Source organism: Mesitornis unicolor, unplaced genomic scaffold (assembly GCF_000695765.1).
Source record: "Mesitornis unicolor isolate BGI_N332 unplaced genomic scaffold, ASM69576v1 scaffold11688, whole genome shotgun sequence".
Classification (NCBI taxonomy): Eukaryota; Metazoa; Chordata; class Aves; order Mesitornithiformes; family Mesitornithidae; genus Mesitornis; species Mesitornis unicolor.
Window position 1 is genome coordinate 59,230 of NW_010202622.1, and position 15,592 is coordinate 74,821.

The following is a 15,592-nucleotide window of genomic DNA, read 5'->3' on the forward strand; positions in this document are numbered from 1 at the left end:
CAAAAATGTGCAAAGTAAAAAGCAACTACATCAACAGTAAACCCACTATGCAAGGTTTGGTCTCCTGCGCTGAATGTAATGCTAATAAGCAATAGTAGAAAACTGTTCAGAAATGTTCATTACTTACATACTTCACAACAGCTGTTGTATTAATTCCTGCTTGGAAACTAAGATCTTTAATGAAAAATGCTAAGAAACATGAACAGATTGTTACTCTCTTCATTATCTTTATTATTGGCAATTTTAAAGTTAATTCCAAATGCCAATACAGAAATTAGCAACACAGTTTCCATAGTTGAGACTTTTTTAGAGGTGTTACCCCAAGAGTGCCTCCATCTGTGTTTTAATCTATCAGACTTGCTATTTTTTTCAGTTCTCTCTCTTAAGCTGTCTTCTGGATTTCTTCATGTACAATTTCACACTCCATAGTACCACAGTGACTGGTTCAAATCATTTTAGCAATCAGACTGCAATGTTACATTTACTGAAATCTGTAATACAGCGCTATAAAGATGACAGCGGAGATAGCTCTCCAGGTACTCCTATCTGCAGAAAAAACACTTATAAATGAACATCATGGGTATAAAAGTCACAAGTATCTTAGAAGAATTTAGGACAAGAGGGCCAAGATTTTCATAAACGTTTAACCATTTCATGCCCCATGATGCTTGATTCTGGCGTGAAACTGTTCATATCTTCTGGAAGTTAGGATCTTTTAGTGAGCAAGAAGTGCCCAGCAGCTAGGAGTGGGAAAGGCATGATTTCAAGCGGGAATGGGGGGGGGGGGAAAACACCAAAAATTGTGGAAGCTATACTTACTGAAAAACCAGAAGGACAGTACTGTAAAGCTAAAACGGTAGAAAAACCCACAAAATAAATAGAAAATGAAGCCCAGGAATGAAGGGAAATAAGTATACTACTCAAGTCTCTATTTGCAACTAAAATATCAAACTTCAGGCCTCCAGCTTCTCTAAGCACCCTACAGAAATGTTTTCAGTGTACTAATTTATAAGCCTATTTTCACATGTTTGGGTTTTAAAGCTTTATTCCGCAACTGGAAGCAATAGTTGGACAAGCAGCTGAGAGGGGAGATAGGAGGGCACTGCACCCCTCACAGCAGTGGTGAGTGGCCCAGTGGGGCTGGTGGGGCACAAGCACCTCCACAGACCAGAGGAAGAAGCACAATGTTCATTGCTCCCTCTGAGGGTGCCTGGGAAGGGTGAGGGGTGAAAACAGTTCCGACCCTGTGGGGTACTGTATTGTCTATTTTAATCCAAGAATTTACTGCTATGCTCATCAAACTGAACTGATGGAGGAGTACACTGTCCAAGGACAGAGGCACATTCCCTTTATACTCTGATGTCTAACTTTGCCAATTTGGGTACTGCTTGAGAGAAGCTGCACATTACAGAGAGTGTAGATAAAATGTATAGATACATTCTGATTTTAAAGCCATAAAGGACTGTAAAATATAAACTAATGTCACTAGTCAGTGGGTCACCACCAGGCTCTGAACTTTATCCAGTTACTTCAAGATAGAATCCTACTGTTTGTGTTTGAAATCACCACATCTTCCAGAAATACAATGTTGGGATTTGAAGACTGCAAGCAATGGAGAATTCACAATTTCCTTTGATATTCCTTTCATTAATTATTAATCATTTCACTGACATAAATCTGTGCCTTTTCTCATTTGAATGAACCTGATCTTTCTTCAATACACTATTCTTTATTATGTCTCTTTTCACTACATTAAAGTGCCTATCTATGTTCTCTCAAAGAAAGTATGTAAACTTAACAAAATAATTTTCTCTATATTGATTTGTAGGTATCAAAATAATCTAGTCCCTATAAATCTCCCCATTGTCAACAGGTGCTGCACAACTGCAATAACTGCATTATTGATTGTTGAGTGGCTATAACGAAGGTAAGTGGTCAAGAAAGCCAGAAAGAAAATCATCAGCTTAAGTCATGCTGACATTAATTACTCTATGGCACGAAGCTTTAATCTGCAACCCTTCTTTCTGATACTTAGGCCTGGTTGCATTCTTGGTGAAATTACCTCGCCAAAATTCAGAAGTAACCTCATCACTGGTTAATGAGACCATAATCTCTCCTCTTAAGGGCATACTGAATTTATTCTGGCCATATATTGTTTTTCATTGTTATCCTTTATGGACAAGTTAAGACAGTTTGATGTTAATAACTGTAAGATGTTGAAGTACATCAGTCTTACCATTAGATGATCATTTACAATCATTAACTCAATGTACTTTGTTTCCTCTTCAACTTTACGTGGTATCTGACGAACCTATGGAGACAGTACAACTGTAAGAGAGTCTAACAGAGTACACAGAGTGTGCAACTGATAGCTAGGAATGGCTTCAGAAACCAAACATCTCACATACATTTTTTCTATTGTCTTAATATTGGTCTCAGATACTGATGAAACTTCTGGTGCTTAGTTACATCATTTAAAGAAATTCTTTCACCTACACCAGGACATTTATATGACCTTAAACAATGAAATCAAGTATTTCAACCCATCTAATGCCAAATTCTGATTTTTTAAAAGAAAGAGAATCCTCAGCAGGGCCTATATCTCTAAAAATGGCTTGTGTCAGCTATAAATTTTTTTTTTCCACAGAGAAAGGGGATCCCTCCTGCATTCTACATGAAAAATCTCTGTAAGAATTCTATTACTGATTCACACATTGCTTGATTCACACAGTGAACATAGTACTCACCTCTGTGTTACGCTTACTTTGCAGTTAAAAACATTTATGACTGTGCTTCTTCATGGTGTCCTTGTTCTCCTAGGTTTCCAGGAGAGTTATTACATCTTACGAATTAAAAGTGCAGAGTAATGGCTAGTTTATAGAAAGGTAGCAGATCTCCTGATATAAAGTAAGACCCTCAAGAACGACTTCTGGAATTTCTCCAATGTCTTTCTCTCTCCTTTTTTGCCTCTTAGAGGCTTACATTAGTTAAGAGATGTTAAAGTCATCTTCCCCTCCCACTGCTCTCAGTATTTCATTTTTGCTTGCACTGTTCAGCCCCTCTGATCCAGCTCTGTTTTGACCTGTACCATTATTTGAGCTCCATTCCTAGAATGCAAAGAATTGCTGCTATCTTTCCAGTGTACAGATAAACATCTCCACTTAGTGGCTCCCCCACTTTAATAAACAGGGAATTAACTCTCAGTTAGAATATTTTAAATCAAAGTCAAAGGAGATAAAGTAACCACTTGCCACTATTGCCACATGAAAAATGTTTGTAAATGTTTCAACAATTGGGAGTGTCTGAAAAAACTCTCCACTCAAAATGAAAGAAAATATTTTAGCTACTCTTCCTATTTGCAATTTAGCAGTGCTTAACAATTTTACAACACTTCAGGTAGGCAATGTCCAAGAGAACCCAACAATGTTTTTTCAATATTAGATCACTCTTTTTGTAATAGCTATATTTGATATAGAGACCCTATGCCAAACCAGCAGCAGCAGCAGGACTCCATCTGGACAAATTAATTCAGCAGACACAAAACAAACTTGATGGCACATTACTTATAAACAAGCATATTGGCACATACCTGCCTTTTACTTCTTTTGTGTCTTGGCTTTACAATAAACTTCTGTGATGTAGTGTTCATTTGCCAGAACTCTAAGCAGAAAACAGAGGCAAACACATTGAATGTTTACAAGAATATACCCCAACAATTAGTGATCCTGATGCCACATGACAGTAGTATGGCATCCTTCCGTACATCAGAAGCGGCAGTAACTCCTTTTTGCAAGTTTCCAGCTAGAAAGGAGGCAACATTACAGATGCTTCCCAGTAACAGGGTTCTTATTAAAAACTCTACTAGTGATAATCTGGGTCTACTGAAACAGATGATCTGTGGGTGTCATGCTTCAGAAAGCACAGCGGATGTTCTACGCCAAAACTTCACCAACACTGGGCATGTAATATTATTAGCACAGTGCTTCCATGGAGTGAATCACATTTTTGGGCATTCAGCAGACATACACAGAGCTCTTGCAATAGCTACCTAAATGAATAAGAAGAGCATAGAAGGCAGAATTAATGCTTTAAGACGATTATATTTACAAAGTAAAATATGTTAGAGCTGGGAGAAACCTTATGAGATTTTGGCAATGCTCACTATCAATACAATATTCATCCCTGCTAATCCCACTGTGTCTTTAATTTCTTAAACCTCTCATCATAAGCACCAAGTAGTTTATTCTTTTGCCAAATCTCTTGCACCAAATCTATTACTAGCCACTCATGGAAAGGGACACATTGTAAACTGAGCAGAAGACAAAGCTTGCTCTCACCCTTTTATATGTCCAAGAAGTATTTCTCCATCTTTAATTTTAGATTTATAGTCCCTGCCTCACTTTTCTCTATACGACAGAAATCTCATTCCTTATCTTATATAAACATGTTTACTATTCCTATAATCCCAAGAAGATCTTTCTTTGAGACACAAATGTTTGCAGTTGCTTATTTCGTAATATCTTTTTCCTTTGGCCCCTCCTTTGTACTTTCTCCAACTTTGGACATCCTTTCAGACTCCAGGGACTGAAAACTGTTTTCAGTACTCCAGAGTGATTTTATCAATCCCGCAGAGGAGGAGACAGCACGAAAGGAGCTGTATAAATAATGAAGAGACTTTCAGTTCACATACCTTTGCACACAACTTTTAGTTGTGTTACAAAATGCTAAACAGTTCAGTTTCACTGGTGAGACAGGAAAGTTTCTCACAGCTCCACCTCCAACCTGGTGTATATTAACCATGCAATTTCTGCATGAGCTTCAAACAACAGGTTTAAAACCAATGCTGACAGGAATCTGACAAGGCTGCTCTGCCAGCAAAACCTTACAACATGAAGCTGACTTGCCTGTCAAAACATTACCAGGCTTAAGTGGTAATCTTAACCAGGAGCAGCTAGTTACTGATAAGACAAACCAGAAAAGCAAAGCGTGACTAACTGGTATTGTCTTGGCTAAATCTTGGCTATTATACTGTCATTCTGGTATTCTTCTTATGGAGGGGCCTGGACAATCATAGGCCCTTTGCTTAAAAATGTTTTCATGGTTACATCAATGCACTTAAGGGTTTTTTTTACAAAAATAATCTAAAATAGAATAAATTACAACCAAGGGCCCCTATTTATTATTTAAAGACCTGCAGTCTGTACAACTTGCAATGATGAGGAACCAAACCCTAACCTTTTATTTTTTTACAACTTTGGTTTTGATTATTCTTTGCATATGTTGATTAATTTGATCTGTGTTCTACTGCCACTCAACTGGCTCTCAACCTGTCATTTCAGGTTTTATAGCATTGTTAATGAAACTGGTAAACAGACAACTTTTTAATCAATAAAATAATAATTCAGAATATATATATAGGTTCTCCAATAACTTTACCAGCAAACACGATCATTTTACCCATCATCGAAAGTCTAGCCATCTCTAGAGGGGAATGATGCAGCCATTAACATTAATACTTTAACACACATTAACACCGCGCTATAATTCATGAGCTGGATGAATTCACACAGGGTGCCTTTCCAGCCAGGGACCCTCAGGCAAAAGAACACAACCAGCAAAATCACAGGAAATGTAGATAGCTGAGAAAGCCTTGAGGAAATTTTGAAGGGAACATACTTTGAAAAAGCATAATAAGGATTCAAGTGACCTCAAAAGGACATCTGTTATGCATTATTTGAATATCACCACCTTCAGTAATGAAGTATTGTCTAAGACCATGCCAGGACACTATAGGTTTCGATACAGATTGAGAGAAAAAAACACAGTCTACTGAATTATGAAGTCAAACGCTTTAAGCATGCCAAGCCATCCATCCAAGCTTTCCTTATTTAAAGACCTCATTATCTCCTCGGACCATTGCAAAGTACAGTACGATTTATTCTTTTCTGCAATAGCTGGGGGGAAAGGGTTTAAAATACTCAAGGAGCAAAAGAATGTAAAAAGTACATTGCTATCGAACTGTGGTATAATAGTGTGTGCTTTTACTATCACTGATATCAAGTAATCCTTATTACTTGATTTTTTTTCTTTCTAACATCAATATTGAAGCAGATGATACATCCAGTCCATTCCTAATGCAGTGCTGAGTGCAAATCTTATCTTACACACAGGTATTTTTAAAGATAAGAAGAAAGTCTTGACATCAAAGAAGATCTCCTTTAGCTGGGCAAACTGATAAATTATGAAAGTAATAAGGAAAATAAGAAATACTGATGACATAACCTAGCACAGTGCTTGCTGTTAATAATAACGATTCTGCTGTAGTACTTAAAAAAAAACCCAATCACAACAATACTATTAGCAATTAAATGCAAATATTGTTTAAAGACAAAAAAAAAAAGTCAAGACAACAGTCAGCACTCTCCAGACTGGCAAGGAAGAGGCAGTGCCAGGTAAAGACACTGCTGGGGTAGCATGTGCACGGAGTGAAAGAGAAAGTTGGGCGATGAAGGATATAATCTATTACATCTACCGAAACTTTCACTAAAAGCCTCAGAAAGACCTTTCCAAACAGTTTTACATAAACAATATGGGCATGTGGGAGAGCAGATTGTGAGTTAAAGTTTATTTCTCCATATATGGGATCCTTAACATAAAGCAATAGAAGATTAGCACTTTATACCTCCCATCCACATTACAAATATCTGTATAATTAAAAACGCCAGCACTGCACAATTAAATCTCCTTTTCAACCTTTTCTGCAATCTTGTGATTCTAATTCAATCTAATGGCAACATCTTCCATTATATCACATGCCGAGCTTTGTAAAGCAAAGACAGCAGCTATTTACTTGTTATCTACAGTAAAATCAAAACTGTATAAATACATCTGGATTTTTATGAAAAAATCCTGAAGCCCTATTTTGACAGGTTTTTTTGAAAACCAAGAAGTTTTGGTGGAGGCGAAATTGGTGGATTATACCTGCAATGAATTCCTTTTCATAATTTTCCAAGTAGAAAATAATTTCATTCCAAAGTCTTGAAAACATAAAATATCATTATTACAAAATCTTATAAGATAGCTGATAGATATCTACTAAGTACCAGCTCTAGCAGGCTCATACTTTAACAACCTGAGACAGAAGATTTGTTTTAAACTCAGTAGTGGTTGCATTATTTCCAACTTTTCCAACATATCCTCACTAAAGTGTGATAGAAGATGCACTTCACTATTTGGCCTGATGTTCAATAAATTGTTCTCATTACACTATCATCTCCACAAGGACAGGCAGTAACCACAGTACCTGTCTAAGGTGCACGTACATAAGAAGCTTCATGGTACAGATATCGACATCCTACACTGCATGAGCCTTTTGTGCTGCACTTCCAGCTCAACTCCTCCTTCATCTTGTCTGGGCAATCACCAGCAGAGGATGTGAGACACCAAGCTGGGACACTGCTGTGTTTAGACTCAGAAAGATTTCTTCTTCAGAACTGAAATCAAGGTGACCCAATTGTAGCAATTTCCCTTGTTTTTTTTCTCATTAGGTCTCTGAATGATTCTGCTTTGCTTAACAACTAGCAAACCTGCACACACTCTGCTCCAGGGGAGGACCCATCTATGCACAGTGCTCAGCACTGTAAGGTCTGAGATCCCACTGGTACCATAGGACAAATAGTTTGTAACAAGACTGGACATCTGTAACTCTTCTGAGGAAATCAGTCTAGAGGTGGTTTCTACCAAAATGAGAGTATCTATGAAGGACAGTTTTATTTATCTAAGATGTATTTTGTAGAGTAGGAAAGTGCATCTGTAAAACTGGCAACTCCTTGACAGAATGAGGATATGCCATAAATACTGTAATTTTAGCTTCAATTAACAAGCCAACTACTCAGATGAAAACTCATTTTTTTTAAATCCTCTTCTGTCTCCATAAACAGTATAAATGAGGATTCATCACTACAAGCACTCATGCCTCCAAATTCATTTGCACTGAAATGCATGACCTGCTCTACAGCCAGTACTGTAAGAGATGCAGAATGGACTGGAGATGAGAGTCACTGAACAGCAACAATATTTGGCAAGTTCTTGTCTCCCAGACTTACTTTCACACCACAGTACTCACCCTGTATCTCAAAACAGGAAAAATACATGAAGACTTATCAACCACTGGCAACGGGGTCTTTATTTTCAGCATCTTTAGGCTACCTTGGTCCTTTCCTTTCTACAACTACTAGCATATAATGCAGTCCATAGACTGCACAATTTGTTAAGAGAAACATACATCGCAACATGAATGTCTAGGGGAGGTCTGATTCATTGAAATTTAGGGGTTTTTCAGTGCTTCAGGTTCTTTTCCAGTGCTTTCAGTGTTTCAGATTATTTTTTTCTTTTCAGTGCTTTTTCATTTAATCAGGAAAAATAAGAGATACAAATAAACAGTGTACTACAAGAAGATTATATATCAAATATAATTAACAAATTTGGCCCTGGACTAAAACAAGTCAGTAAGTCATGAATATTAAAAAAACATACCAGATGGCACATCATCCGAAGGAAACTCAAACAACTTGGATTTGTAAACAGAGTGGAAATGGAAGTCACCCTGAAATAGTAAATAACTGCATATATTAAAACTGGATAAACTAATCCATCTCATAAGCATTAAACAGACAGTTCCAAAGGTCCTTGCTATCCAACACCTACACTAGTGAACATGTAAGTTGCAAGGCATCATTACACTCTTCTCCTCTTCCCAGCTGTGATGTGATCAGTAACACCACAGTTAATCATCTCTCATCTGAAATATCTGAGTACATCGGAGTGGCTGAGCACGCTCAGAGCTAGACTTAAGAGAGCTGCCCAGGGAACATCAGTGAGAGGTACAAGAGCTGCTGAACGGGAGTCAAGAACAAGAAGGAGGAGAGGAATCTCCCTTATAAGGAGCGGCTGAGGGAGCTGGGTCTCTTTAGTTTGCAGAAGAGGAGACTGAGGGGAGACCTCAGTCATGTTTATAAATATATAAAGGGTGAGTGTCACGAGGATGGAGCCAGGCTCTTCTCGGTGACAAACAGTGATAAGACAAGGGGTAACGGACACAAGCTGGAACACAGGAGGTTCCACTTAAATTTGAGAAGAAACTTCTTCTCAGTGAGGGTAACAGAGCACTGGAACAGGCTGCCCAGAGAGGTTGTGGAGTCTCCTTCTCTGGAGACATTCAAAACCCGCCTGGACGCCTTCCTGTGTAACCTCATCTAGGTGTTCCTGCTCCAGCAGGGGGATTGGACTAGATGATCTTTTGAGGTCCCTTCCAATCCCTAACATTCTGTGATTCTGTGTGAATGTAACGAATCCAGAGTGGGAAGTGCCAGAGAAGGGGACAGGGCACTCACAGGCTTCTCTTGTTGGCTCCAAGGGACCCTTATCACCCTCTGGTGCTGCACTGCTCTACACCTAAGTGTTACAGAGTACACACGTTTTTGGAGATCTACTTTTGTCTGTGATGCTGGGGACTCACACATGAGGTAGATGAGTTGAAAATGAGAGGATGACCCTTTGGTCCCAGAGCCTTTGGTCCCCTTACGCCTATCCAGTACCCATGAATGTCTGTATTCAACAAACAACACAAGATAAGTTCTACTTACATCTGAAGAGTAGTTTTCATCTGGCTCAATAAGATAAGTATGATTTCCATCATAGAACATCCCACTGTTAAGAGAAGTAAATGTAAATAGTGATTTAATAAACAAATACTAGCACAACTTGGAAGTAAGTTTAAGAAGTTAATGTATTTTAAAAATATAAATATTTATAGAAGGAAGCAGTTAAAAATTGCTTCAGGAACTGAATATAATTCTGAGTCAATCTTTCGTTTCTTAGCTTCAGAAATAAAGATATTCTCTCTTGTGGTGACATAGACTCTTCTTCCTTCCCCGAAGCTCCTCTACAACACATATAAACACCACAAAAATTGGCTAATTTAGCCAACTGAAAATCCAGTTCAGAGCCTCGACTCCCATTCAAGAGATCTACTCGCAACAGATAAATAAGGAACCTGTCTTTAGGAACATGTGTATTTGGAACATATGTACAGCTTTCCCCCAAAGAAAAATATTATCCCATTGAATTGATCCTTAGGTTTTAATGGTTTTTATTAACTCCTTCCTCATGTAGTACCGAGTACAAAGGGCATAATGGGGTCTTCTGGGCAAAGAGGGTTGTTTGGGGCATTTCATCAACAATAATTATGACAGATGGTCTTTTCTTTTTAAATTAAGTTACTTTAAGTTTATATTTCTAGGAAACATTAATGGCTATATGCATAATCCTATCAATATGGATATTATATGATGTTCATGATAAGGAGATAGGAAAACCCATCAGAAAGGCTTCCGAAGGGTTGGGCTGAAAAGAGATACCAAGCCTTCAGCCATACCCATGGTTCTGGCAAAGTACTGATGGTTTCTTTCTTAAAGGAATAAAATCTTCTCAACCACAGAAATCTGAGGGTCATTCACGATATGCACACTGCTATGTATCACTTTGCTTGCCCTCACACAACCACCAGTTTTCCATATTAAATTCCAACACAGTTCAACTCCAGATAAAAAACAAACTGAAGCACTAAGGCTCTCTAAATGGATGGAGACAGTCTGTGACAGTAACACCAGGTGCTTTTGCATTACCACTTGAATGCACAGCAAAGGTGAGGTCTATTCCTGCAAGAATGTTTTCTAGTAAGAGGTACCTTAAGTTTACTTAGGTAAAGTGTGTACTGAGATTTAGTGTTTAACTGAATGCAGGATGCACAAGTGTGGGTGAAATGCACCTTAAAAGGAAGTGTTGATACAGACATTACTCTGTAAGAGCATAAAACCAAAGGGCATTTCTTATATCACCACCATTCTGATATTCAACCAAATCAGCTTTTTTTAAAGAATAATTTTGCCTTTATTGCTGTAGCATACGTGCATGGTTGGGATTAGGTTGTATCAACATTCTCTCAAAGTGCCATCAATAAGGGCTTTAAGCTTGGCCATAAATATGAGCTGTAAGTTCAAACTTGGCACATAGTACATAACAGCAGCATGAAAGCAATATTTATTTATTTATAATACTCTTTAGCAAACTTTTTAGGCATTAAAAAAACCCACCGGAATGATAAACAACAAAACTAGAAACTTTCATTTTTCTTTTTTTTGTAATCAGCAAAATTTATTTTGGTTCTGCACAGGACCAGATGCAGTCAGTAAAATACTGTCATTCTGTTCCTGACTATTAAGAAATATAAGCATATATTAAGCTTGTCAATCATTACAGCTATTGATGAGCATAATTTTTTAAATAATATTCACTTATGGGGTTAACTATATAGCATTCACAGAAGTAGCTTGAGTTACTGACTGTACATGAAGTGTGATCATGAGTATATCCAGAATAGCTGTTTTACCTTTCAAATTACCTGTGCCTATTCTTTAGAAATAAATACTGACCACACAGCTTAAAATGGTCTAGTACTTGCTGAAGCTTCTTTGCTTGGGAATAAGATAAAATTTTAGAACATTCTGCAGCTCTTCATCAGTCAAAACTTCCTTCCCTCTAATTGCAATTTTACTTAAGCACAGTCTGCAAGATGAATGGCTATCAGCAAATGGCTTCTCATGCGACTGTTGCACCCAGCAGCACCGGCTGCTGATCAAGGCATTCAACAGTGACAAGAATAATATTCACGGCTGACCTACAGATCTGCCTTGCACTCAAAAGTATTCACAGCTCTTTTCCAACTGAATTCAATAGTCCAGTGCCCTGTGAACAAATCACACGCTCACAGAGAGACAGAAAGCAATAGCAAAACACGGGTCACTTCAAAAACCTGAATTTTTATTATGTATATTCTACAAACAAATATGTTTGTAGTCATGAAAATCTTATTTCCAGTAATAACAGCAGTTTCTATATTCACCACCAGTGGGCAGCAAAGTCATAGACCAAGCCAGTGTCTCTGCAACTTTCCTTGAAACACATGACTGCAAGTCCTGCCTGACTGTAGCTTATTTATATCCCAGCAACCGGTGTGTTTTGCATTCAAAGTTTTTTTGTGTTAACTCATAGGAAACTGTGGTTACTGCAAATCTCACAGAAAACAACAAAAAAAATCCAAACAAAATGGTTTGCTCAGAGTTAAGGTTGCAGATACGTTTTTTCATTAGTAAAGTCGTTAAGATGAGAAAAAAGTTGTAAGTATTCTGTCAGCCAATCACCTGATTAATTTAACTAATAAAATGAAGACCAGAACATACACATTACCAACAGAAGTACTCGTGATTTATGAAAAAAACACAACATCTTCTCACATGCATGAAAAATTCTGCTGTTACTGGCCAAGATCTAAGGGTACTAATAACAAGTAAGAGAGGAGATTAGCATGAACTTTGGGAATATGAAGCTTGTTATTCATCAGTTCTGTCTTCTGCTGTTCCTAAAATTCATGAAAGCAAAGCTCCTGCCCTGCAGACCTTATTAGAAAACAGCTCTCCCCAGCTTCCCTTATTCCAATGAGACGCCCCGAACGGTGGTTGGAGCTAAGGAGCTCTGGTTGCCAGTGGGAGTTTCCAGTAACTACTTAGCAGTTAAAATCGACTGTGGAGGAGCTAGTTGTAATGATGGAAATGCAGCGTCAGAGCATGTGAGTTTAGCACAGCTCAGGAAAACATTCCTTTCCCATGCTGGATGCTGGAATTACCAGCCTGCTATAGTAAGCTTCATATTGCATCTTGTGTGAAGGATAACTCTGCTGAAACTTCATTGTATCAGAAAAAGGAGGAAAAAAAAAAGAAAGAAAAAAAAAATAAGATACTTCTCAAGGGAGAGATGAATTTTACAGATTTAAAAAATTCATCTTTCATCATGTAACTGTTAGAAAGGACCAATTTGAATATCAGGCAATTTAAGAGTACAGAGTAGCAGGAGGGTCAGTCTTAAAAACAAACCCACAGAATGAGCGCATGAAAGGACACACACTCTCCTTTTATGCTTTTTCTCCTAGGAGTTAGCAGGGGCCAAGACCTAATGGATCACCGCTAATGGAAGCCATGCAGTGGCTCAGGATACATCAGGATGCTACTATTTTTAGGCTCACTGTCCACAGTGAATCGGGACTCAGGTTTCTTGAGCTGCTCAACCTTGATCAGCAAAGAGATAAATACAGCTGTAAATCAGACAAGTGCAAGGATGACAAGTCTTCTCCATGTACTCTCTTCCTTTCTGACAGAGAATATAAAAATGTAAAGGACAGACACTAATTAAATACATGTACTTGCATGACTGATGAAAAACTACAGAATAGCTGGAAATTTCCGTGAGAAGCCCTGTTTCCTCAGAAAAAGGCAAAGCTCTCTACAAAGGCTCACTTGCTGCCATGACTTCTGGAGCTGATCTCAGTATCATAAGTGCTGAGATCCCATAATTCCCAAATTCAACTGACACTGAAGATACTTGGTTGCTTTGAAAACCTGAGTAGCATCTTTCACCCATGCCAAAAGCAGACATCTAAAAGCTGTACAATCAACACACAGCTCCATGTAACCACCAGAGGACAGACACTTTAATTATATTATCATTTAAAAAAAATATTATTGCACAATTTTATGGCCTTTATTCCAGATTTTCCAAGATTTGACTATATCAAAGGTATTATGCCATCCACACAGCTTAAGACCAGCAGTAATGTGAAGAAAACAGATAGGACAAGAGAACTCTAAACTGACATTTTCCTTTACAAAGAGAGTAGAAAAGAAAGATTATCTACATCATTGTAGCAACAGGAAAAGAGCACAATTTCCAAATGGTTCAAGACTGGCAGTGGTTTTTATTCCTGTAGAATAGGATGTTTTCAGCTACTTTTACTCTTCTCTGTCTATAAAAAATATCTTAAAACAATACCTGGCCACTGTCATATGTCCTCAGGTTAAATTAAAAAAACAAACAAACAACTCACATGCTTTGTCAGTGAATTCTGAAAACAAACAAACAAGGCTTTTGCAATGTTCAAATTAAACCCATTTTTTCTAAAGATTGTTGAGTCCTTAATATTGGTAACAAACTAGTAGGAAAATAAATAGCACTTATTTTACTATAAACAGCTTTATTTTGCTTAAAAGACTAATAAGCAAAGGCCAGTAAAAACAAAATGACAGACTTACTGTAATCCATGGCATGTTGACAAGGCAACAAATGATACAGGATTTCCTCGAATCTGTCCCTGATAATAGCAATGTTCTCCTCCCTGAAATTGGAAATTGAGACTGTAAATCCCCAGTATGTCCCATAGTATCACATTCCATCCTGTCAAACTTTTTCATAAATACATTGCCAGCCCACTGACGCAGCACCAAGAATTGACTATCCCTCACAAGGGTGCTCATCCCATCTCCTTTTAGCCCTGGTTTGGTACCTAGACAAACACCATCATTTTGATTCTCTCTGCAAAAGAGATGCATATTTTCAGCATGAAACCCCAAGACAGATTTAGGAGCCAAATTACTCCAGAAGTGCTCATCTTTCTTCATTGATGAAAGAATTTCTTCATTGAAAAAGAGTTAGAAATAGAGGGTTTAGAGTCAACACCTGGTCTGCACATGGCTCTATCGGACAAGATGAACTCTGCTCTGAGGGTCAGGCAATTTCCTACTTGTGTGGACAAAGGTATGTTTATCAAATAATAATAATAATACTTGATTAAAAAAAAGAACATTTTAGAGGTACTCACTAGTGCTCCAAAACAAATGGAAACTTTAAGTACAACCAACCAGTAAAGGAATACAATCCAAGTTAATATTTGCCTCTACTGCAAATAAAATATACACCTTTCAAATCAAATCTAGCAGATCTTACTCAAAAAATTCCCCCCTTAGTTTCTCAGAAATCACATCAATAATGAAGTAAGCCCTACTGCACACACACTGAATGTATTCAGTATTGCACAATGTCAATATTTGTATGCAAAATTAGAAAACCAATTCAAACATCCCTTAAATTCTCACTCCACTCTACCCTGCAGAGGAACTTACCTATTAATGCCTTGCCAAATTCAGCTATGTCAAATCATTGCACTACTGCTGGTTGAAGGACTATAAGGAAGATTTGCAGTGCTTTTTAAATTTTTTAAATAGCAACACTTCAGTATTTCTATTCTCTACCAGCAAATGTATGAATAACCTACCTAGCCTAATGTACCCAGCCATGTGAATATTTATGTCCATTTACCACAGGGAAGAAAAAGCATTACAATTACTGCTTTTTCAGAACCTGGCACTCACTTGCATGATGCATAGCACAGTCATTTTAGACATCTGACATCAAATGCTCTTGGATTTTATTTTTCAAATATGAAAAAAAAAATTAACTGAGGTAAGGCAAAAGGCAAGAAAACAGATAGGTTACATTGGTAGTTTTGTGTTTTGATCAGGAAATCCTCTTCTGTTTTCTACAAGGCATGCAAACTGTTTTTGAAAGCAGCTACAAACTATGGGTGCCTCTGTTTTGAGGTGCTCTGCTTAAGAGAGTACAGGAGCCTGTTTTTCAGAGGGAAAGA

The 15,592-nt window shown here is 37.7% G+C and overlaps 1 protein-coding gene across 1 annotated transcript in view; it reads right to left on the bottom strand.

Annotated features, from left to right (window-relative positions):
* ADAM22 (ADAM metallopeptidase domain 22) overlaps positions 1-15,592 on the bottom strand; it is a 111,264-nt gene that overhangs the window by 42,161 nt on the left and 53,511 nt on the right. Inside the window, exons 4-8 of the mRNA XM_010190458.1 lie at positions 14,202-14,284; positions 9,645-9,708; positions 8,536-8,605; positions 3,590-3,660; positions 2,237-2,311 (exon numbers count right to left, since the gene is read on the bottom strand). Coding sequence (XP_010188760.1) covers positions 2,237-2,311; positions 3,590-3,660; positions 8,536-8,605; positions 9,645-9,708; positions 14,202-14,284 — 363 coding nt within the window. The remainder of the gene's footprint in view (positions 1-2,236; positions 2,312-3,589; positions 3,661-8,535; positions 8,606-9,644; positions 9,709-14,201; positions 14,285-15,592) is intronic.